At 59.8% G+C, this 21,592-nt stretch overlaps 1 protein-coding gene across 4 annotated transcripts; it reads left to right on the top strand.

The window, feature by feature from the left end:
* Positions 1-2,401: 2,401 nt before the first annotated feature.
* On the top strand, positions 2,402-6,992 carry CASTOR1 (cytosolic arginine sensor for mTORC1 subunit 1). 4 transcript variants are annotated; one of them, XM_052654779.1, is made up of 9 exons: positions 2,402-2,621; positions 3,187-3,257; positions 4,598-4,785; positions 4,894-5,026; positions 5,302-5,425; positions 5,869-5,982; positions 6,147-6,229; positions 6,332-6,426; positions 6,515-6,992. In XM_052654779.1, the coding sequence occupies exons 1-9, from the start codon at positions 2,509-2,511 to the stop codon at positions 6,581-6,583; spliced, it is 990 nt and encodes a 329-aa protein (XP_052510739.1). In that variant the 5' UTR covers positions 2,402-2,508; the 3' UTR covers positions 6,584-6,992. The 4 variants fall into 4 exon arrangements, with proteins under 4 accessions (XP_052510739.1, XP_052510738.1, XP_052510741.1 ...); XM_052654778.1 differs by having other exon boundaries at positions 5,299-5,425; XM_052654781.1 differs by lacking the exon at positions 3,187-3,257 and having other exon boundaries at positions 4,894-4,959.
* Positions 6,993-21,592: the final 14,600 nt, after the last annotated feature.

Below are 21,592 nucleotides of genomic sequence, written 5' to 3'. Positions count from 1 at the left end.
CCCAGCCCCTCCTGGGGGGATGCTCCCCAGGGCTGGGGCACGGATGTGGTGGGCAGGGGTGGGGGGGTTCTTTGTGTAAAATAGAAACATGGTTTTGTACAGAAATAAACAGGCTTGTGTAGAGAGCTGGTGCGTAGCTTGGGACTGGGAAGGGGGTGCCACCCCTAGGGCTCAGCATCTCTCCACACCCTACAGAGGCCCTCATCCCGGCCCGTTTCCCCTACTTCATCCCCCCTGGCCCATGGCCACCGCCTGCCAAGGGTGAGGGTCACCAGGGCTAAGGCAGAGCAGGGCCTGCTCCCCAGGCCTTGATCCCTGCCCTTCACAGAGGGGAGGGGCTCCATAAGTCCTTCCGGAGTGCTCCTCCAGGGGTTGGCCTGGATGCCACTTTGGACCCCAGTAAGGGACTTGTTCTGGGCCGGGTGCTGGTGCCAAGGGCGGGTGGTTGTGAAGAACTGCCCTCCCATGCTTAGCCTAGGCCTCCATCCAAGTTAGAGGGGTGCAGGGCGAAGTCTGAATGTGTGATACGAGGCGCCCGCTGGCTGCTTACCGAGGTGAGCACATGCCAGGCTGGGCTGGCTGACTGACGACTGGGTGGGCTTCATCCCTATCCCCGTTTTACAGAGGAGGAAGCAGAGGAACTGAGTGGGAGAGGTGAAATTGATGCAGATTGGGAGCCAGAGCCCCTCGCTACCACTCCCAACTAGGGTGACCTGACTCCGCACTGAGGACCCAGGCAGGCAGTGTGGTGACCAGCAAGGGTGAGAACAGGGTGTCCCTGAGAGAGGCCCCCCTTCTGCTGAGGAAGCAGCTTTTCCAGTCAAACAATAGTGGCTGTTCCTGGCAGGCCACCAGGTTGGGGCCGGGCTGGGTTGGGGGTGTGGGGGGAGAGGGAGGGAGGAGCAGAGCTTCCCTGGGAGCGTTTAGGCATCACAGGGCTGCGGCCTTGGCCTGGGACGCCCTGTTCTGGTAGAACCAGGGATACTGAGGCTGAGGAGGTCAAGGGTCACAGGAACTTTTCAGGGCAAACCGCCTACTTCTCACCTCCTGCTGCTCTCCCTGTAGCTTCCTGTGCCACTTGCCCCTGAGATGAGGGCTCGGCCTCAGAGGACACTCCCCTCCCCCGGCCTTCCAAGGGACTGGCCAGGATGCGGTGGCTGCGGTGTTCCATGGGGACCCACTGAGCCAGAGTCTGGGAGGGCAGGTGCCGCCCCCTCCTCCATCTGCCTACTGTAAAGGCTGCCGAGCGGGCAGAAGGCCTGCTCGGACCTGTTGGGTCCATCAGACCCGAGTCCTGCTCTAACCTGTTTGATTCAGAGCCTTGGCAGTGGGACTTGAGGATGCTTGGACCAGGCAAGGGCCCCTGGAGCACGTTCTGTCCTGCTGCAGGGCCAGCCTCCGTGTGCTCGTGCCTGTGCGCGCCGGGGTCTTCGCAGGCCTGAGGACGCCTGAGTGGAGCCCAGCCCTGATGTGGAAACGAGCCCAGGTTGGCACTCACCAGCCTCAGATCTGGGGCGACTGCCAGTGCTGGGGGCCTCCTTGGGCATGAGGCAAGTTTAGGTGTGCCCAGGCCACGTCAGTCCTGCTCACGACTGCAGCCTTGTCTCGGCAGAGAACCTGAGGACCCAGTGAGCCCCAGATGCATGGCCCTGTTCCCCCAAAGGTTGGGCTTTGGGCATTTCTGGCCCAAACGTGTTCAGCCTGGTGGCCTTCAGCCCCCTCCCCACCACATGCTGCTCAGAGAATGGCTGGGGCCCTCCCTTCTGCTCTGGAAGCTGGGTGAGAGAAGATGTCGAGGCCACTGAGTCCAGGTCAAGCTTCACCTTATCAGTCCACTCATGGGGCTCACGGAGCAGGGAGGGTATGTGTCAATACTAGTCCCGGGCAGCCCTCGCTGGGGGACTTTTGTCCCCGCCACCCCTGCCAGCTCTGGTGGCCCTGCCAGCTCTGAGCCACAAGAGGAAGGAGGGGCAAGGCACCAGGACGCTCTCGGCCAAGAACCCTGCGGCAGCGGACCCCGCCCCTCGCACGTTCCAGGAGTTTGGGGGCTGCGTTCTGGCCCAGGCGCGCCTCCAAGGCTCAGCAAGGACAGATACGACTCCCAGTCTCCGCCCGCTCGGGACCCCAGCGCAGCGGGCGTCCTACGGAAAGCGCGGAGCCCTGAAAGGGGGCGAGGCACGGCAGGGCCCCCCCCGCCCCCGCGCAGGGCTCGACGCGGGTGGTGTCAGCGGGTGATTCCCGAGCCCAAACCGGTGGGGGCGGAGCCAGCAGGGGCGGGCAGGGCGGGCCGGACGGGGCAGAGTGAGGCTCCGGCGCTAGAAGGAGGCGTGGCCACCCTGGATTGGCCGCCAGGCCCGCACGGCGTGGCCTTCGGGGAGCTGGAGTCGCTGGCGGTGTGCGCTCGGCCGCGCAGCGGCCCCTTTAAGACCCCCCGGCACCGCCCCAGCGACCCGCCCCCGGCGCCGCCTGGGTCCTGCGGGCTGCGGGGTCGGGTCCGCGCGGGCCGCGATGGAGCTGCACATCCTAGAGCACCGGGTTCGGGTGCTGAGCCTCGCCCGCCCCGGCCTCTGGCTCTACACCCACCCGCTCATCAAGCTGCTCTTCCTGCCCCGCCGAAGCCGGTGCGCGTCCGGGTTCGCGGCACAGACGGGGGTGGGCTGCACTCGCTCTGGGACGCGGTCGGGAGATTAGGGCCGTCGGGGCCAGCGGGAGCCGGCGGGGAGAGCCCTCCCTGCCCTCCTCCCTCCCCCGCCCCGGCCGCCATCCGGCCTGGGCCTAACCTCCCCGGGACCGCCGCCTATCCGGCCCCGTGAGGCCCCCTCCCAGGGCCGGTTAAGGCGCAAACAGCCTGGGGTGGTCAATGCTTAACCCTAGTGGTGTCAGGTGGGGTCATTCTTTCCTGGCGGCTGCGTGGAACTTTTTCCACTTGCCTCCCGTCGGGTCAGAGGGGCTGGTCTAGAGGGCTCAAGGTTCGACGGCCTGGGTTTGTAGCCGCGGGTGAGCCTCTCCTCGTGTCCCGGCGTGGAGGTCGGGGAGGCGGAAAGCAGTTCACAGTTCTGGAAACGGGGCACACACCCCACTGTCCTGGGGAGAAAACAGGCTTGAGGGGGCAGGGAGGCGCCCGGCCGGGGTCTACCCGCCCCCTCCGCCCCACCCAGGCTGAGGATGCCCCCCGCCCCCAACCAGGTGCAAGTTCTTCAGCCTGACGGAGACCCCCGAGGATTACACGCTCATGGTGGACGAGGAGGGCTTCAAAGGTGGGGGCTGGGCTGGGGAGGAGGCCTAAGGGAGGAGACTGCGCTCGTCCCTTTGCGAGGTTCTCACCGAAAGCTAGGATCCATGGTCGCAAGAGCTAGGGGGCCGGAGGCGGATGGATCTGGCTTCTAATCCATTCCCACTTCTCACTGGCTGTGTGCCCTTAAGCAAGTCACTTCCCCTCTCTGAGCTGTTTCCTCTTAGGTAAAATGGAATAGTTACGGCTCTGATCTAATAGGATCCCTCGAGGGCTTTATAAACGGGGCTGTGTGTGAAGGGCGGTTAGCAGCCCCTGGCCGGCCAGCAGGGCCTCAGTTACAGTTCTGGGGCAAGAATTGGGTTCCTGTGGCTGTTTCACCAGCCCACCCCATCCCCGCCGTTATTCCCCCCACTGACTCCTCTCTGCTCTTGTATGTGTCACCCCCTCCCCAACTGGTCTGGCGGCTCCAGGAGTCTGAGAGGGTTGGGGAAGGAATGCAGGAAGAGCAGGCAGCCAGCCCAGGGCAGGGTCCTGGCGGGCCTCCTAGCTGCGCTTGGGCAATTAGCAGCCACCCTGGCCGTGGCCCTTGCTCCGGACTGGACGCCAGCCTGGTCCGTCCCTGATCCCTGAAGCTGACACCTGTCTCCCTACTCCTGCCAGCCTGGCCCATGCTGACAGGCCTGGAGTCTCAGGCCAGATCACTGGGGCTTCATCGGCAGGCATCGCGCTGGTTCAGGCCTTTGAGTGAGTGAGTGAGTCGCTCAGTCGTGTCCGACTCTGCGATCCCATGGACTGTAGCCCACCAAGCTTCTCCGTCCATAGGATTCTCCAGGCAAGAATACTGGAGTGGGTTGCCATTTCAGGCCTTAGTTTCCCTATTTGTGCAGCAGGAAAGTTCGGATTTGCTCGGAGTAAAGGGCATCCCCTAGCCAACTTGGTCTGCTGGCTCCCCCTGGTGGTGCCACGTGGTATAAGGCTTCTGTTCGCCCACGGAACACTTGTCTTGAGGTCCATACCGTCATCCCATTTTACAGAAGAGGAAACTGAGGCTCAGAGAAGTTAAATCATTTGGCACAGGTCAACAGAAAGTAGATGGTGAGGCTGGGATTGGAACCCAGCTCTGTCTGAGTTCGGAGCTCCGATCCTAACTGGGAAGTTTCAATCCCTGACAGGCCAACACCAGAAGCACCTCTCAGTCCTTGCAGACATGCAGGTCTCAGGAGGAGAACTTGGGGGAGGAAGACAGCTCCAGTCTCCAGACCTGACCCGACCTTGGTAGAGCTGCCCGTAAGGCTCAGACAGGGAAGCAGGGCAGGGTCTGCCCTGTAGGCTCTGACCGGGCCTGTGCCCCTTGCCCCACAGAGCTGCCCCCGTCCGAGTTCCTGCAAGTGGCCGAGGCCACGTGGCTGGTGCTGAACGTGTCGTCTCCCAGCGGTGCGGCCGTGCAGGCCGCCGGGGTCACCAAGATCGCCCGGTCAGTGATTGCACCACTGGCCGAACACCACGTGTCCGTGCTGATGCTGTCCACCTACCAGACAGACTTCATCCTGGTGAGTCTCCCGCAGGTGCTGGGTTGGGGCCGGGGGGAGGAGGGGTGCGGGGCAGGGCGGGCCCCATGGGTGCTTGGGGACCCATGCGTTGTGCCTCTCCTGGCCCAGGTGCGGGAGCAAGACCTGTCCGTGGTGATCCACACGCTGGCCCGGGAGTTCGACATTTACCGAGAGGTGGGCGGGGAGCCTGTGCCTGTTGCCAGGGACGATTCCAGCAACGGCTTTCCCCGTGCCCAGCATGGTGAGGGCCGCTCTCTGACACCCAGGCCTCGGCGGGGGCTCCTCTTCCCACCCGGGGCCCTTGCCTTGTGCAGTTGGGGCTGTGGGTTTGGGAAGACCAGCTGACACGGATGCCCCTCCTCACAAGAGGGGGCCGGGAGAACCCAGGCAGCTTCCTGCAGGTGCTGCCTGACCCTACTCCCAGCCCAGGCCGGCTCTCTCTGGCTGGCCACCAGGGGGCGCCTCTGCCCACAGTCGGCCTTTCACCTCGGCCACCATCTGGTCCCTCCCCAGCAGGGCCCAGCCCGACCGTGCACCCCATCCAGAGCCCACAAAACCGATTCTGCGTCCTCACGCTGGACCCCGAGACTCTGCCAGCCATCGCCACCACCCTCATCGACGTCCTCTTCTATTCGCATAGGTGGGCCCTCGTCGGCATCGGTCCACACACCTTGTTCCCAGGCTCCTTCCCATCACCTTCCGCCCGCCCCTGGGTTCTGCAGTTCTGTGTCCTGTTCCATGGCTGGGGTTCCTGGCTGCCTGTGACACCCCTGTGCCCTGCACTGAGGTCCAGGCAAGGCCCCAAAGCCACAGCTGGGGCCCCCTTCCCACCCTGGTGTGGGCAGAGCCACGTGAGCTGTGCCCTGGTCAGGCCCTCTGGACTTGGGGTAAAATCCTCTTTGTCACGTTCAGGGTTCATCGTCCTCTCCCGTCCCCAGCCATACCAGCAGGTCAGGGCCCTGAGACGAGGGGGGAGGGCAGGGGGCCAGGAGGGTCTGCCCAGGGCCCCTTGTGCCAGCCCCTTCGCAGGCGTGAAGCCCAACTGGGAGTGGGCAGAGCACCTGAGCCTCCCATCCTCCCCAGTCCCCCTAGGGAGGCAGCCTCTGGCAGTCCGGGATCCAGCTCCATCACCTTCTTTGCCTTCTCCCTCATCGAGGGCTACATCTCCATTGTCATGGATGCTGAGACGCAGAAAAAGTAAGTGACCCCTGACCCCAGGTGGCGCACAGGCCCTCGGCCAGCCCCAGGGAGGGGGCAGCTAGAGCATCCGACACTGAGGTCAGCAGGCTGACCTCCCGGGCTCACAGTGGGGGCAAGGGTAGACCGTGGTACCCCCACCCACCGCCCTCCTGCTGCCTCAGGTTCCCCAGTGACCTGCTGCTGACCAGCTCCTCGGGCGAGCTGTGGAGGATGGTGCGCATCGGCGGACAGCCCCTGGGCTTCGGTGAGGGGCTGCGCCTTGTGTCACGGGTTGTGGAAGGGCTGGGGCCTGGGGGGGGGTGGGGGTGGACTGGGGTGACCCACACGGCCCCTCCTCGACCCTCAGACGAGTGTGGGATCGTGGCCCAGATTGCGGGCCCCCTGGCTGCGGCCGACATCTCCGCCTACTACATCAGCACCTTCAACTTCGACCATGCCTTGGTGAGCCCCCTGGCTGGGGAGGGGGCCCTGGGGGGAGGGGGAGGGGGCAGGGCAGCCCTGACGCCTCCCTGTGCCCGCTGGCCCGCAGGTGCCCGAGGATGGCATCGGCAGTGTCATCGAGGTCCTCCAGCGCCGGCAGGACGGCCTGGGCTCCTGAGGCTCCAGGGGCAGGCCACAGCAGCCTCCAGGATCTCCCCTTGCCCTCTGGCTTCCAGAGACTTCTCAAAGCTGTGTGCTCCAGCTTTGGGATGTTCCCGCCGGGGGGCGCCCCCCTTCCTCTCTGTGTATGTAAGCTGCAAGCAGACGCCGGCTCTCAGCGTGGGTGCCGCGTGTCTGCCCAACGCAGGGGACGTGGTGCTCAGGGCTTCCTCCAGGAAGCCCTCAACCCTCCCTGTGGGGCCTCGGGGTTTGCACATTCCCTGCCTGAGGCCTGAGCCTCCCTCTTCTCCGCGCTGCCCCCGGCTGGGTTGCCTGACCCAGCAAAGGAGTTCTGACCGTGCCTTCCCTTCCTGGGGTCTCCAAGAAAAGTATTTTTACATCTCTCTCTCTCCTTTTTAAATCAACTTGTTAATAAAGAGCTTATACTGAGCAGACCAGGCTGCGGTCCTTGGGGTTGTCTGAGCCTCAGCCACGGGGCTGCCGCCTGAGGTCCTGGACTATATTCCTCTCCCACCCCATCCTGTGCAACCGGCTCTGGGCCGGGCTCGCTTCAGCCTCCCTCTGTGTGCTCACCTCGAGAGCCAGCGTCCCCATTCTCAGGACAAAGTGACTGGAGCGCCGGCAGGGGGAGTGACCCAAGCCAGGGCCATGTGATTCCCTTCCAGGGCTGCCCAGCTCTGAGGTTCAGGCTCTCTCTCCATTCCTTTCTGGGTCTGAACAACCCAGGAGGTTCAGAGCAGAGCAGAGGCTCCCAGACCCTCCTGTCCGGGGTGGGGGTCCTGCAGCCATTCCCCCACCCCCGACACCTTGGCTGTGGCCGGCCTGCCATCGGCTTTCTCTTGGACCACGCCTGAGTCCTGGCCATCCCTGGTGGGAGTGATCACTCAGTTCTTGCCCCCAGGGCTTTCCCGGAGCAGTGCTGGGATGGGCCGGCCAGAATGGGCAGCTGAGAGTCCACACTGGGCTTGGCCTTGGCTCGGCCACGCGGACCGGACAGGGGACCAGAGGCCCCCCAGAGCTTCTGTGGCCAGAGGCTCCACAGACCTGGGCCTGGGTTTCCTGTCGCTGTGGGGCCACCTCCCCGTTGCGTGGGCTGGGATTCTGCTGTGACCTGGTGGGGCCCTACAGATGCGCGGGGGAGGTTATCGGGTGCCCTCAGCCCAGACCCGCCCGCGCACAGAAAGGGAAGAAGGGTGTGACTTCGGGGTACTCAGAGGTCGTGGTGGCTCCCCAGAAAAGCCAGAGCGGGGCCAGGCCTCTGGCAGCACGCCCGCCCTGCCCCTGGGAACCTGGGGGCTGCAGATCAGAGGAGCAGGGAGCACGGCCCAGCCTGGTGAGTGGTGGTCGGGGGCCCAGGCCAGCCCCTTCCCTCCTCCCCCTGGCCTCAGTTTCCCCAGTGCCTGGAGACCCGGGAGGTAGCCCCCTCAGGATCCAATACCCCTTGGGCCCTGGGGAGGGGGCATTTGTCTGTGGATTGTTTTGGGGGTGGGGGGAGTCTTACTTCTCTCTCTGGAGGGCCCACCCTGGGCCTTGGCTGAAGGGATGTCCTGGGCTGAGATGGGGGCTTTAGAACCAGAATTCCCGGGGCTGCCTGACCTGCATCTGGAGGGCTCCTGGCCACCTGTCCAGCTCTGGGGGGGTCTTTCTACCTCTCTGTTTGTGAGTCACTGCCTTATTTGGGTGTTCCTGTCACCCCAGCTTTCCAAGTGGGTCAGGCTTCTCCCGGTCCTCCAAACTGGATTTTAACACAGCATCGGTTAGTTCTGGGGCCTGCCCTCAGGACTGGCCTAGGCAGGAGCCACAGGCACCCCACTGGGCCGGCCTGACTCAGGCCCAGGCCTCGAGGCCAGCACGCCAGCCTGCATCTTCTGCACACGCGTGTGTGTGTGGAGGGGGTCGTTAGCTCTCGGGGTATTAAGAGTCCTTGGGGGTCACTGGGCTGGCTCTCGGCAGGTTACAGATGGAGAGACTGAGACCCACAGGGCTTGGGCAGCGCCTGCAGCTAGGAGACAGGGCTGTGACTCTGGCCCTCTCCAGAGCTGATACTATGGGTGCCGTCAGACGGAGGGGTCCAGGCCGGTGTCTCAGGCCGGTGGGCGGCAGGGTGGTGGCTCATAGACTGACCTTCTTAGCCTCCCAGGCCCTAGAGAGTTCCAGGGGGAAGGAAGTCAGTTTGGTCAGCCCAGGTCTGGGCTTGGGTCATTCATAACTGAGGCTGGGGGCCCTCACTGGCACACCCGGAGCCTCGGGGTGGCCACTCCTGAGAGCAAGGTTGAGGCCCCAGACCTCAGGGCCCAACGCTTGTCTTCAAAGATCAGCCTGTGCCCAGGGGTGGAGGCCGGGCCCCACCTGTGGCCCCTCAGCCCCGCGTCTCTCATCTGCCAGGGGGGGAGGGTGTGTGAGCCTGGGTGGGGGCTCTGGGTGGTGGGGACGGGTTGAGCACACCTCGGGGGGGAAGAACCCGAGGCGCATTTCCACGCTTTCTGGTCTCCATGGTCGTACAGAAGTGACCTCGTCAGCCCTCCTCCAAGCGTTTGAACAGAAATTCAAGGTTTAAGGTGACTCACCTGCGCCTCGGCCAGGCTGGGCCGTGAGGTCCGGTGCTTGCAAAATTGCTGCAAAGAGGGTTTCTTTTCCTACACAGAGGGGAGGACAAACCTACTCCCCCAGCACGGTCTACTGGTCCCACTGGGTGGGACGGGTCCAAGCAGGAGGCAGGAGGAACAGCCCAGTCTGCAGCAGGCCCGCCGGGCGCCCAGGGAGGCCATGGTCCCAGCTGCGCGTGGGGGAGGGGCGTGGCATGCTGCATTAATTCACATATTCACCACGCGCTCCCATCGGCCCCCTTTACCAGGAAAGGAAGTGCAGAGCAGTGAAGCGACTTAGCCAAGGTCTCACAGCTGGGCGTGGCAGGACCAGAATTTAACAAGAAGGTCAATAGTGCCCGTGGGGACTGGGGAGGTCCCTGGGGTGGGATGAGGGGCGGGAGGGGGGCAGGGACAGTGTGGCTGACCCCTGAGGGACCCGGGTGATTTTGCAAGCTCCGTCGCAATCCCGGCTGTCTGCGTGGCTGGCTGGGCGTCTGCCGCCAGTGCGTGGGCAGGCACGCGCGGCCCGGCCCTGGCTCCTCCCTGACCTCGGGCTGGGTGTTGGGCAACGGCTGCGGTTTGTGTCTCCCTTTCCCAGGCGGGCCCTGGTGCTGGGGTTCCTGAATCCAGGGGTGTCTCAAAGGGGGATGCCCAGAGCTCCCTTCCCCAAGGGGAGGGGATCGGTCATGGTGCTGCACGGCGTGGCGGGGGGGGGGTGGTGTGTGCACTTGTGGTGTGCAGGCCTTGTTTGTGCAAAACAAGCGAGCAAGTCTGTTTTGGCCAGAGAGTGTGTACGTGTGTCTGTCTGTCTGCACATGCTTCTGAGTGTCCGTGTGTCTGTGTACTTGCGCGCCCGCGTCGGACGTCTCGGTGTCTATGGCTGTACGTGCACCCAGCCACTTGTAACCCTCAGCCGTGTTTCTGGCTCTCTCGGCACATGTCCTGTGGCACATGCGTGGCTGGCGTGTGCATCTGCTCCGTTGTGTGCGTGGGTGAGCGTTTGCGGCACATGTTTCTGTGTGTCTGTTTTTACCTGTGGCTGGGCCCATTTTCCTGCGTCCGTGTGTGCGTGCACACGTCTGCATGTTTTGTTTTCATGTCCACCATCTGCCCCTGTGTACCCTTGTGTCCACTTTCCTTCCGTGGACTCACATCCCCCTGGGCCCCTCCCCTCACCCTGAGGCAGAAGGCCTAGCCCCCTGCAGCCCCCCAGGGAGCAGTGGGCTGTGCTGCGCTTCCCACCCCCGCCCTCTGCCTGGCCACCTCCCGCCTCCCCCTCAGCCTCTCCGACCCCCTCGTCCCCCTCTGCCCATGTCTCCTTCCCTCCTCTTCTGCCTGCAGCCCCAAGGGAGCCTGGCTGCGCTTTCTGGACCCTAGTGTGTGCGGCCCTCAGCCTGAGCTCTCTACAGGGCCCCAGCCCCACTGCCGCAAGTCAGCCCAGGGTTGTCCTCGGCAGCGTGGCTGCCCCGGACCTGCTGCTGGTCTCCCTGCCCGGGTCTCCTCCGGGCACACCCTGGCCTTGTACATTTAGATGCGCCTTTACTTTCTTTCTCTCTCTCATTTTTTTGACTGTGTGACATGTGTAATCTTAGTTCCCCAATCGCGGATCAAACCGGCGCCCCCTGCCCTGGAAGCATGGAGTGTTAACCACTGGACCGCCACAGGAGGCCCCACGTGCTCCTTTCCTAGGCTGACAAGAGAGCCCAATATGCAGGCACTGCCCAGGCACCAGCACAGGAGGGGCTGTGGAGACCCCCTGACTCTCTCCTGCCTCTTTGGAGCCCACTTCCTGCCTCCCAGACTCTGTTTTCCTGGAGTGGTGTTTCTTAACTCTGCCTTAATTTTTTTTTTTTTTTTCCTAATTGAGGCGAAATTCACACAATGTCAAGTTGACCATTTAAAAGTGAAGAGCTGCCTCCGGGGAATTCAGCGCATTCCCAGTGTTGCGCAACCGTCACCTCATCTAATTCCAGAACACTTTCATCACCCCAAGAGGAAATCCCATACCCCTCAGCTGTCATTTCCCATTCTCCTCCCGCAGCCCCTGGCAATCACTGGTGTGTCTTTATGGATTTCCCTATTCTGGACATTTCCTACGAATGCAATCATCTCATATGTGACTTCTGACGTCTAGCCTTTTCACTCAGCGTGATGCTTTCGAGGCACATCCAGGCGAACGCGTGTGTCAGCCCTCCATTCTTTTCAATGGCTGAATAATATTCCAATGCATGGACAGAATCATGGTTTTGGACAGAATCATGGTTTTCGGACATAACCACTTTTTAAAGATTTTACCGGAGTGTAGTTTCTTTACAGTGTTGAGTTAGTTTCTGCTTTAACAGCAAAGTGGATCAGCTGTGTGCATACCTCTAATCCCCTCTTTTCTGGATTTCCTTCCCATTAAGGCTGGGCTTCCCCAGTGGCTCAAACGGTAAAGAGTCTGCCTGCAACGCAGGATGAACCCAGGTTCGATCTCTGGGTCGGGAAGATCCCCTGGAGAAGCTAAACGCAACCCACTCCAGTATCCTTGCCTGGAGAATCCCATGGACAGAGGAGCCTGGCCAGCTACAGTCTATGGGGTCGCAGAGAGACACAACTGAGTGACTAACACTTTTCCCCGTTTAGGTCACCGCAGAGCACGGAGTGGGGCCCCCTGTGCTACACAGCAGGCTCTCACCAGTTACCTGTTTCATACCCGGCAGTGTGTATGACTTAAGCACTTTCTTCGTCCACTGCTCGTTGATGGGCATTCGGGCTGCCCCCGCCTTTGGCCTGTTTAAGCCGTGCCTTCTTGTCCATGGGGTGCACAGCAGTTGTGTTTAGTGACTGCTATCCTCTTCCTCACGTGCTTGGCTGTGGATGGTCCCAAATGGACACACTCTGTCACCCAGCTGAACGGCCACCAACCAGTCGGCCCTTGGACAGAGCAACTATTTTCTCCCCTCGGACCTGGAGGGTGTTTCTGTTTCCATATCAAAATGAAGGCTCAGAGTGTCCTTAGCATGTCCCCAAGAACAGGAGGAGGAAGAGAGCAAGTCTTCCCAGTGCCCACCGCAGGGCGTTTCCTCCAGGGCCTGTAATCGGCATCTCTGCAAAGCGAATCCTGCCTCAAGTCTTTACCACTTTGTAGACACTGGGCCCCTGGCCTGTTCCCCCGTCTCCTTCCAGTTGTCAAGCAAAGCTGTTGAGTTTGGGCTGCAGCTGGCACCCCGAGCAGGCTCAGACATCCCACTTCCTCCTTCCATGCCCTCCGCCCTGAGAACTGAGGACTCCCCGGAGGTGCCTGGGAAACCAGCTCAGCCAGCAGAACTGGCCTCTCGGCACATCCTGTGTGGCTGGAACTGGACTTTGTGCTGGGATCAGGGGCTCAGGAAAATCCCTCGGCCTCTCTGGCTGCAGCAGCCACGTTCTCACCCGCGTGGCAGGACCCCACTCTCACCTGTGACATCCCAGTTCAGAAACTCCAGCCATACCAAGGAGGCGTGTCTCCTGGGTCTCACCATCAGTCCCGGGAAGGACTCCGATGGGGAGCGGGGGCAGACAGGATGCAGGCTTGTTGCTAGACCCTGGGGTACCACGAAGATCAGGCTGGGTCAGTGTTCACTCCTATGGCAAGAAACAGGCAGCCTGGCAAATGAGTCTTCCAGGTCCCTCAAGGCTTCACAGTAATTTCACTCACCTGTGAGTAAGCCTTGTCTTTCTTGGCGATTTATCCCTTGCACCTGGCCTGGTGCCCCACACAGGCAGCAGGTTCTTTATTACCTAGAGCTTGAATGAGGGACGGTAGGCTTGTCCCCTCCAATGAAGGCTGGTGCCTTTCTATAACGCTTACGTAGAATTTGTCCTGAAATGCAATCTTGAAAGGAAGTGGGAGAAATGCCTTGGCTTTTTCCTTTTCAGTTTGTTTTTGCAGGGAAGTGTTGAAATCTGCAGAGGCTGAAAGAATAGACGTTGAATTCGCTTTTGAAAAATCATCATAAAAGAAAAAGTCAGCGTCTTTTGTTGTAGCCACGTGTTCCGGGAAACAAACTTACTCAGAAGGACAGTGCAGATACCGGAGTGCAGTTTATTACACCAGCGGGCCCAAGGCAGAGTCTTCTCTTAGCCAAGGACCCTGACCAGTTTTTGTGAAAACCTTATAATACCCTAAGTGTACGTGCCCAAACCCACCTCCCCAAATTCCTTGAAACTAGTCTGGACAAGGTAAAAGAGAGATACGATCAAAGTTCACCCACGATTCATATGTCTTAAGCCTAGGTAGTTAACAGTGGACAATTATCAATAGGCCTGTGGTCATACCCCAATAAGCATAATAGAATTTATGATTCTATTTGGTTACAAAGATAATTAGGGTATTCTTTTAGGCAATGGAGAGTCTAGGTATGAGCCCTGGGGTTCTTCCATCCTGGGGGCCTGGTTTTCCTGTGGGTATGTCATTTCCATAGATACTGGACGTCTAGCTCAAAGTCCGCAGTTCGGCCCAAGACGGAGTCCTGCTTTCAGGATGGAGCCTGTTCTGTCCATTTCCTCCTTCACTTTAACCATCGAGGCTTCCTGAAAAGGAGGGATCACGTGCCTTTGTGTACCAGGAGTGATGTGATTCTGACGTTCCTCGAAAAGAGGGCGCTGGAAAGGCTCCAAGAGGCCTGGTCCCACCCGGCGGTGAAGCGGGCCTGCACTCGTAGAGGCCCGGCTGCAGCGGGCTCTGCATGGCGGCTGGGGACCCGCCTGGGCCCCATAGCTGCATCTGCACGGTCAGGCATCCATCCATTCATCAAGGATTTATTGAGCACCTACTGCATTCCAAGGCTTCCCTGGGGCTTAGATGGTGAAGAATCCACCTGCCAATGCGGGAGACCTGGGTTCGATCCCTGGGTTGGGAAGATCCCGTGGAGAAGGAAATGGCAACCCCTCCAGTACTCTTGCCTGGAGAATCCCATGGACAGAGGAGCCTGGCGGGCCACAGTCCATGGCACTGCAAAGAGTTGGACGCGACAGAGCAAGCAATGCTTTCACTTTCGCTGCCACGTTCCGAGGCCTCTGCTATGCTCTGGAGACCGGCGATGGGGAACCACCAGGACCATTTCACACCCTCTCGGAATTTACAGTCTGGCTGGGGACACAACCCCACAGTTGTAAAAGTTTATGGTTCTGAAGAGTGCTACAGAGAGGGGTATGTGGTACTCTGGGCGGGGGCGGGGGTGTGGAAACCAGCCTGGGGTAGAGGAAGGCCACTTGAAGAACTGAAACTCGGTGTCCGATGGCAGTTCAGTAGTGGGTACAGCAGGTGCCAAGGCCCTGGGGTAAGAGCTTGGCTCCTCTTGGGGCTGAAGAAGGTGAGGGAGAGTGGCGGGCAGGCTGAAGAGGTGTTGGGTGAGGCTGGGGAAGTGGGCAGGGACTGGGGGCTGTGGTGATGACTTTGGCCTTATCCAAGAGGCAACAGGAAGCCAGGGAGTGTTTTGAGCAAGAGGATCAGACCAGGCTGTGTTGTACAAGCCCCTCCGGAGGGTGGCTTGGTGTCCCCCCGCTTTTTTAAAAAATTTCATTTATTTGGCTGTGTTGGGTCTTGGTTGCAGCACGCAGGATCTTCATTGCGGGCTTAGTTGCCTGCTGCAGGTGGGATCTTAGTTCCTCAATGACCAGGGATCGAACCTGGGTCCCCTGCATTACAGGCATCACTGCGAGAGGGATTTTTAACCTCTAGATCTCCAGGGTAGTTCCCCCACCCCTCAGCCTTCCCATTCAACTTCCAGCCACACCCTTCATCCTGTGAACTGTTCCATGAGGTCTTGTTTGCCCTTGCAATTCTCTCGACCTGGAATTTGTAGCATTTCTTTTCTGCCTTTCTGCCAATGAAACCTGGAATTTTACAGGTTTCACTGTGGAATTCACAATTTCAGCGATGTCTGTGTAGACCCACGGAAATACCCACCTCCGCCCCCAACCTCCCCAGGCAGCCAATCCCGTGAGAGCGGACCTCCCAGCTCCCCGCCCTGGGAACCGCTGGCATTTGTGTATGTGGCATCTTTGCCTCCTCCCCACTGTGCACCTTTCCACAAGCTCCCACCTCTCAGGCCTCAGTTTCCCCACCTGCAGGGCAGGGACCATGGGTTCTGCCTCATTAGGGGGTTTTGAGGATGCAGGGAGCTGACCCATGAGGGAGTCCTGGTCCCGGTCCCCAGAAGAGCTGCAGAAATGAGCCCGATTTCACCACTGGGCACACAGCATGTGCCTGGGGCACCAAAACATTTTTGGCAAGAATGTGATGTTTCAAAATAGGCCTCATGTGTTGTCTTCATGAGAAAAGCCAGGGTTCCGTTTGCTGGACTCCTTGATCCTGCTGTATGTTTGCCAGGTCATGGGCTGTAGCCTGCCAGGCTCCTCTGTCCATGGGATTTCCCAGGCAAAAATACTGGAGTGGGTTGCCATGCCCTCCTCCAGGGGATCCTCCTGACCCAGGGATTGAACCCAAGTCTCCTATGTCTCCTGCATCAGCAGGAGGCTGGATGTTTAGGATTGCTTTTATTTACGGCGACGTCTCAGTGTTTGGATCCTCCACGGGACCCCATGGCACTTTATAGGGTTGTAGACCCTCTGTGGTCATCTCTCCTGTCCCGGCACCTCACAGAGGAGACCCTGGGCTCAAAGAGGGTGGCCTGGGGGTGGGGGTCATCTGCACGCTCGGCTCCTGTTCGTCGCACCTCAGAGTAGATGAAGCAGCCCCTGGTAGCCTTCGCCTTGGCCTGGGGGTGGTGTTCCCCGTGGCAGGGCCTGGTCTGGGAGCTGACGGCTGACGGCTAACGTGAGGTTGCTGCAGAGAAGTAAGTCCCTCTTCTCTGTCTCTGCACTTCCCTGAATAGGTGTTCAGGCTCCCGGAAGCGGGGTTCAGTCACCCAATTTAGGGGAGCCACAGGGTGCAGGGGAGGGCGTGCAGTCCTATCCCCACAGACACGCCAGGTCCCAGGAGAAGCCTGGCAGGTCTTGAGTCAGATGACCCCCAGGCCAAGGGTGACCTCGCTGACCTCACAGGGGCCCTGGAAGATCCTTGCTCACCCGGCGTTTATGTAACGTGAGTTTCCCAACCGCCCTCAGAGTCACCCTGTGACATAAACAGCTGTGTGCCATCGTCTGCCCCAGTGGCTGGTGGACAAGGGCTCGCTGGCCGCTCGCTGTGGGCCGGGCATTGGCGCCCCGTCCGCGGATGATGGCTCCGGCCTCGTGGCCAGTAGGCAGCACCGGGCCCTGCGGCTCCACAATCGATGCAACTCACGCGCCACCGAGTGCGCTGCAGCTTGCTCTGTCTGTCTGGCTTCGGCTACTGTGGGTCTTCGTTGCTCTGTGCGGGCCGTCTTCCGTCCCTGCGAGCTGGGAACTGCGCTCTGCGTTGCAGCGCGTGGGCCTCTCACCGCAGCGGCGTCTCTTGTTGCAGAGCGCAGGCTCTCAGCCCGAGGGCTTCCGCAGCTGTGGCACACGGGCTTAGTTGCTCTGAGGCATGTGGAATGCTCCCCGAGCCAGGGATTGAGCCTGCGTTCCCCTTGTGGGCAGGCAGATTCCTATCCACTGTGCCACTAGGGAAGTCCCCATCAAGTGCATTTAAAGTGTATAGTAGTCATGGACTTCTATCCAACTGCTGGAGCCCACGTGCCTTAGAGCCCGTGCCCTGCAACAAGAGAGGCCACCACAGTGACAAACCTGTTCTCCGCAAATGGAGAGCAGCCCCTGCTGGCCACAGCCAGAGAAAAGCCTGCATGCAGCAGTGAAGAGCTAGCCCAGCCAAAAATAATAAACAAATAAAAAGTAAATAGAATAGAAAGCATAATCCAGTGGTTTAAGTATATTTATAAGAGGGTGAAATCATCTGTTTGATAGTTAAAAAAATATTTTCATCCCCCCCCCCCGCCACCCAAGAAACCCTATCCATAAGCTATCACTTCTTGTCTGTCCCCAGATCCCCCAGCCCCTGGCAACCACCAATCCACTCTCTGTCTCTATAGATTCACCTATTCTGGACATTTCACATAAATGGATAGTACGTGGCCTTTTCTGACTGACTTTCACGGAGCATAATGATTTTGAGGTTTATCCACGTTGTAGCATGCATCAGTACTTCATCTCTCTTTCTGGCTGGATGATACTCTATCGTATGGACAGACCACATTTTAAAATCCATTTTCTGTTGATGGACTATTGGGTTGCTTCTACATTTGGGCTATTGTGAATGAATGCTTCTGTGAATATCTGTGTACAAGTTTTTCTGTGATTATTTGATTTCAGTTCTCTTGAGTACATACCCAGGAGTGGCACTGCTGGTTGTCTGAGATTTCTACGTTCACCATTTGAGGAAGAAACATTCTTTTTCCTAAAGTGGCTGAATGTACCCTCTTTCATTCCCACCAGCAATGCACAAGTACTCCGACGTCTCCACGTCCTCTCCGACACTTGTTATTGTCTGTCTTTGATTGCAGATGCCCTACTGGCACTGAAGTGGCATCTCGGTGTAGTTGGACGTGCATTTTCCTGATGGCTAATGATACTGACTTCTTTTCACATACTTATTGGCCATTTGTGTCCGGTTTGGAGAAAAGTCTTTTTAAATCCCTTGCCCGTTTAAAAATTGGGTTGTAGGAACTTCCCTGATGGTCCAGTGGTTAAGACTTCTCCTTCCAATGCAGAGGGTGTGGGTTCAACCCCTGGTCGGGCAGCAAAGACCCCACATGCCTCGCAGCCAAAAAAAACAAAACAAAACAGAAGCTGTATTGTAACAAATTCAATAGAGACTTAAAAACGGCCCACATCAAAAAAATATTGTTTTTTAATTTAAAAAATGGGGTGGTTTGTCTTCTCTATTGTTAAACTGTGGCACTGCGGTTATAAGAGGGGAAACTGAGGTTCAGAAAAGCGGGGTGTGACTGGGCCAAGAATTCTGGGCCCACAGGCAGATGGAGACCGGAACCTGGGTTGGTCTTTGCCTATAGCCTGCAGGCCTCTGCACCCAGGGGCCTCCTGTGTCCACTGTTGACCTGCCCCTCAGGTCACACCAAATCCTATCCTTGGGTTTAAAGGTGGGGGGGCGGGGGAGCTCCCCAGCTGGAGGGTGGATCGGAAAGGCGAGGAGACAGCAGTTCTGAGGAACCAAGCGGGCCCTCTCTTCCCCTCCGGATCACGCGGACCTGGCTGACGTGGCCCGGGAAGCGGGGACAGCCCGGCCCCTGTGGTCGTGGAGCCTATTTATACCGGCGGGGGCCGTGTCGCAAGCCTTTCCTGCTGGCAGGAGGGACGTCACCAGGCGCTGACCTCACCAGAAACGCTGACGCATCTTCCCCTTACACTTCGCTTGGATGGGCTGTGGGGCCGCCTCACCTCGGCCTCCTCCCGCCCAGCTCCCGGCTTCTCCCCAGTGTCCCCGCTCCCTGCAGCCCCCAGTGCGTGCACTGAGGTCATGACCCCCAGCACCTCAGAATGTGAGTGTGCACAGAGCCAGGGCCTGGAAAGGGGTAATTGGGGTAAAGTGGGGCCGTTGGGTGGGCCCCACTGCAATGTGACAGGTGTCCGTAGAAGAAGAGGAGATCAGGGCCTCCCTGGTGTGGCTCAGTGGTAACGAAGCCACCTGCCAGTGCAGGGGACGTGAGTTTGGTCCCTGGTCCGGGAGGACCCCACGTGCTGGGGAGCTGCGAAGCCCGTGCGCCACAGCTACTGAGCCTGTGCTCAAAAGCCCGCGAGCCACAGCTACGGAAGCCCGCAAGCCCAGGTCCTCTGCAACCAGGGAAGCCGTCGCAGTGAGGGAAGCCCGTGCATCGCAACTCGAGAAAAGCCCCTGCGGCAGTGAAGACCCAGCACAGCCCCAAATAAGTTTTCAAAAAAGGAGAAGAGATCTGGGCACAGACAGACACGGCAGGGCAGCCGTGGGAGGAGATGGTGAGAAGCCAGCCGTCTGCAAGCCGAGGAGGGCGGCCTCAGGATGAAGCCAGCGCCCTGGGCTCAGACTTTCAACTCCAGGACTGTGAGAAAACACCTTTGGATCATTTCTGTCTGTGGTATCTGGTTATGGCAGCTCCAGCAAACTCATATGTAAGTTTAAAGCTCCATGCTCAGAGCCACCTCTTTCAGATGTGAAGGCACCCTCCTCCTAAACGTTTTTATAAAAGGCACACCGCAGGTGGGGAGATCTCAACATCTCTGGGTCTTGGAGGTCTCTTCAAACCAAGGAGACCCTACTGCTTCTGGACCAAGGGGTGAAAACACTGGGCTGTCCCCTGAGCGTGGAGGCTGCTTAGCAAGAATCCTGTGAGAGGGGCATGAGGCTCTCTGGCCAGACATGACTCTCCCACCTGGAGCCCAGCCCTGAGCTTCTCCAAGGTTCGGTTTTTCTCTCATTACCAGGAGCCAGGGAACTTTCCTGGTGGTCCAGTGGTTAAGAATCCCCCTTCCAATGCAGGGGATGCGGGTTTGATCCCTGGTTGGGGAACTAAGATCCCATAAGCCACAGGGCAACTAAGCCCAGGCACCCCACTCGAAACCCACTCACCGCAACAAAAGATTCCGCGTTCTGCAACTAAAACCCAACACGGCCAAATAAGTACATTTTTAAAAATATATATATATAAAAGCAAACGACTATTTTAAAAAGGGAGCTGAGGCACGCCTGCCTGGCCGGTGTCCCTCCCAGGGCTGCAGTGAGATGAGATCAGAGATGTGAAATGAACGAGGATCTGGGCCTGGCCTGGGCCCAGGAAGCCGCCTCCTGGAAGTGGGCACCGGGACGGGGAATCGAGCAGAAGTGACGTTCCCAGGAGGAGACTCCAGAACTGGGCCTTGGGGGTGGCGAGGGTGTGATGGGGACCAGGGAGTAGGCAGGGGGTGAGGAGAAGCCTCCGGGGCTTAGGGTGGTGGGGTGCCCCTGGTGTTGCCCATTGCTAGTTCCTCAGCACTTGGAAAAGATGTTTGCTGACTGCGTAAATGAGCGAGACGGGCGTGTCTGCAAGGGGCAGGCTGCTGGGAATGGCCTTGGGGGTATTGATGGGTGCTGGGGTGGGTGCCCAGCCTTCCTCCTTCTGGCCACCTTGGCGTTCCTGTTCCGGGCTCCACGGGGCCCAAGCAACTCAGGCCTCCCTGGCCCCACGCCCCCCTCAGGGACCCCATCCCCACTCCTCAGCCTTTGACACCCCCCTCCCCACGGCAATCCTCAGGGTGCAGGCCAAGGACCCCCAGCCCGTCTGCTGGAGGTGCTGAGGTGGCCAGGCATGGTGTGCGGGCCAGCGCGCCTCTGACTGCGCTCTCACGAGGTCACCGTCCATCCTGTGGGGAAGCAGCAGGTTGCCTCAGGAGGCGCTGTCTCCGGGGCCCCTCCTCTCGTTTCTTTGAGAAGCAGAGAACCTACTCGAGATCGCTATCTTTCAGAGAAAGTGAAACCTGGCCCCCACCCATCACCAGCGACTCCCCCTCCAGCTTCCCCTCTGAGCTCACAGCTTCCCCATCTCCTCCGCCCCCTACCCCGCCTCCCTGACAGCCAGTACTTGGAATCAGACTGCTTCATTGCTCCTTTTTCCTTCCAAGGGCATTTGCCTTTTATGTCCATGACGGCAGCAGCCCGGTGAGGTAGCTGCGAGATACTTTTCAAATCCTCATTTTACAGGTGGTGAGGGCCTCCACGGCCCAGAGACGCGAAGTGACTTGCCTTGGGTCACACAGCACGTCAGTGGGCTTGAGCCCCGATCTCCCTTTTCTCTTGCCCCAGGCGCCTGGTTCGAGGGGCCTGGGATGGGGAACACTGGTTAAATGAGGGGTGCCTCATGGGGGAGAGGAGATGGCGGGGAGCCCCACTGAGGGATGCAGGTCTTGGGGCCAGAATCACAATCTCGGGGCTGCCAGCCTGGGTCTGGCTCTGTGCCCGGAGCCCCGTGGTTTCCGCTCACAGATGTCCCAACAGCCCCGCGGGAGGGCGGGAAGGGCACCCGAGAAGGAAGATGTCTCGCTCCCCTCACCCCCAAACCACAGTGGCCTGAAGGCCGACGGCTCCCGGGCAGGGACCCGGCTATGGGCCCTCCAGGGGCCCGGCTGGCAAACCCTCCCATCCATCTCGGACGCAGCCCCCCCTGCAGCGGGCACGGACACCCTCGCTTCCCCGCTCACCCCAGGAAGGCTGAGGCTGTGGTTTGCATCATCCTTGGGCGTGGGGGGCTGACCTCGAAGAATGAATTCGAAGAAAACAGGAGGAGGCGCGGGCATGCCACCGCACTGGGCGCCCATTGGCCGCCGGCAGAAACTTTGGTTTTTTTTAGGGTCATGTTCCCAGAAGGCCTCCCCTCCCCCACCCCCTCCACCCACCTCACGAGGTGTTGGCCAATCACCCCGACGGGCATAAAGTGGCTGCCAGCCCTCAGGGCTCCAGGCAGGGAGGTGTCACCCCCAGCGGGCGCAGG

Source organism: Budorcas taxicolor, chromosome 17 (assembly GCF_023091745.1).
Source record: "Budorcas taxicolor isolate Tak-1 chromosome 17, Takin1.1, whole genome shotgun sequence".
In the NCBI taxonomy this organism is placed as follows: domain Eukaryota; kingdom Metazoa; phylum Chordata; class Mammalia; order Artiodactyla; family Bovidae; genus Budorcas; species Budorcas taxicolor.
The sequence above is the reverse complement of the archived record's forward strand: the minus strand, read 5'-3'. Positions and strand labels throughout refer to the sequence as shown.

Bases quoted from the DNA above. Each gene is read 5' to 3' on its own strand.
- CASTOR1 (XM_052654778.1), top strand. From the start codon at position 2,509: ATGGAGCTGCACATCCTAGAGCACCGGGTTCGGGTGCTGAGCCTCGCC. The intron at 2,622-3,186 runs GTGCGCGTCCGG...GCCCCCAACCAG, and splicing joins TTCCTGCCCCGCCGAAGCCG to GTGCAAGTTCTTCAGCCTGA. The intron at 6,230-6,331 runs GTGAGGGGCTGC...CTCGACCCTCAG, and splicing joins CGGACAGCCCCTGGGCTTCG to ACGAGTGTGGGATCGTGGCC.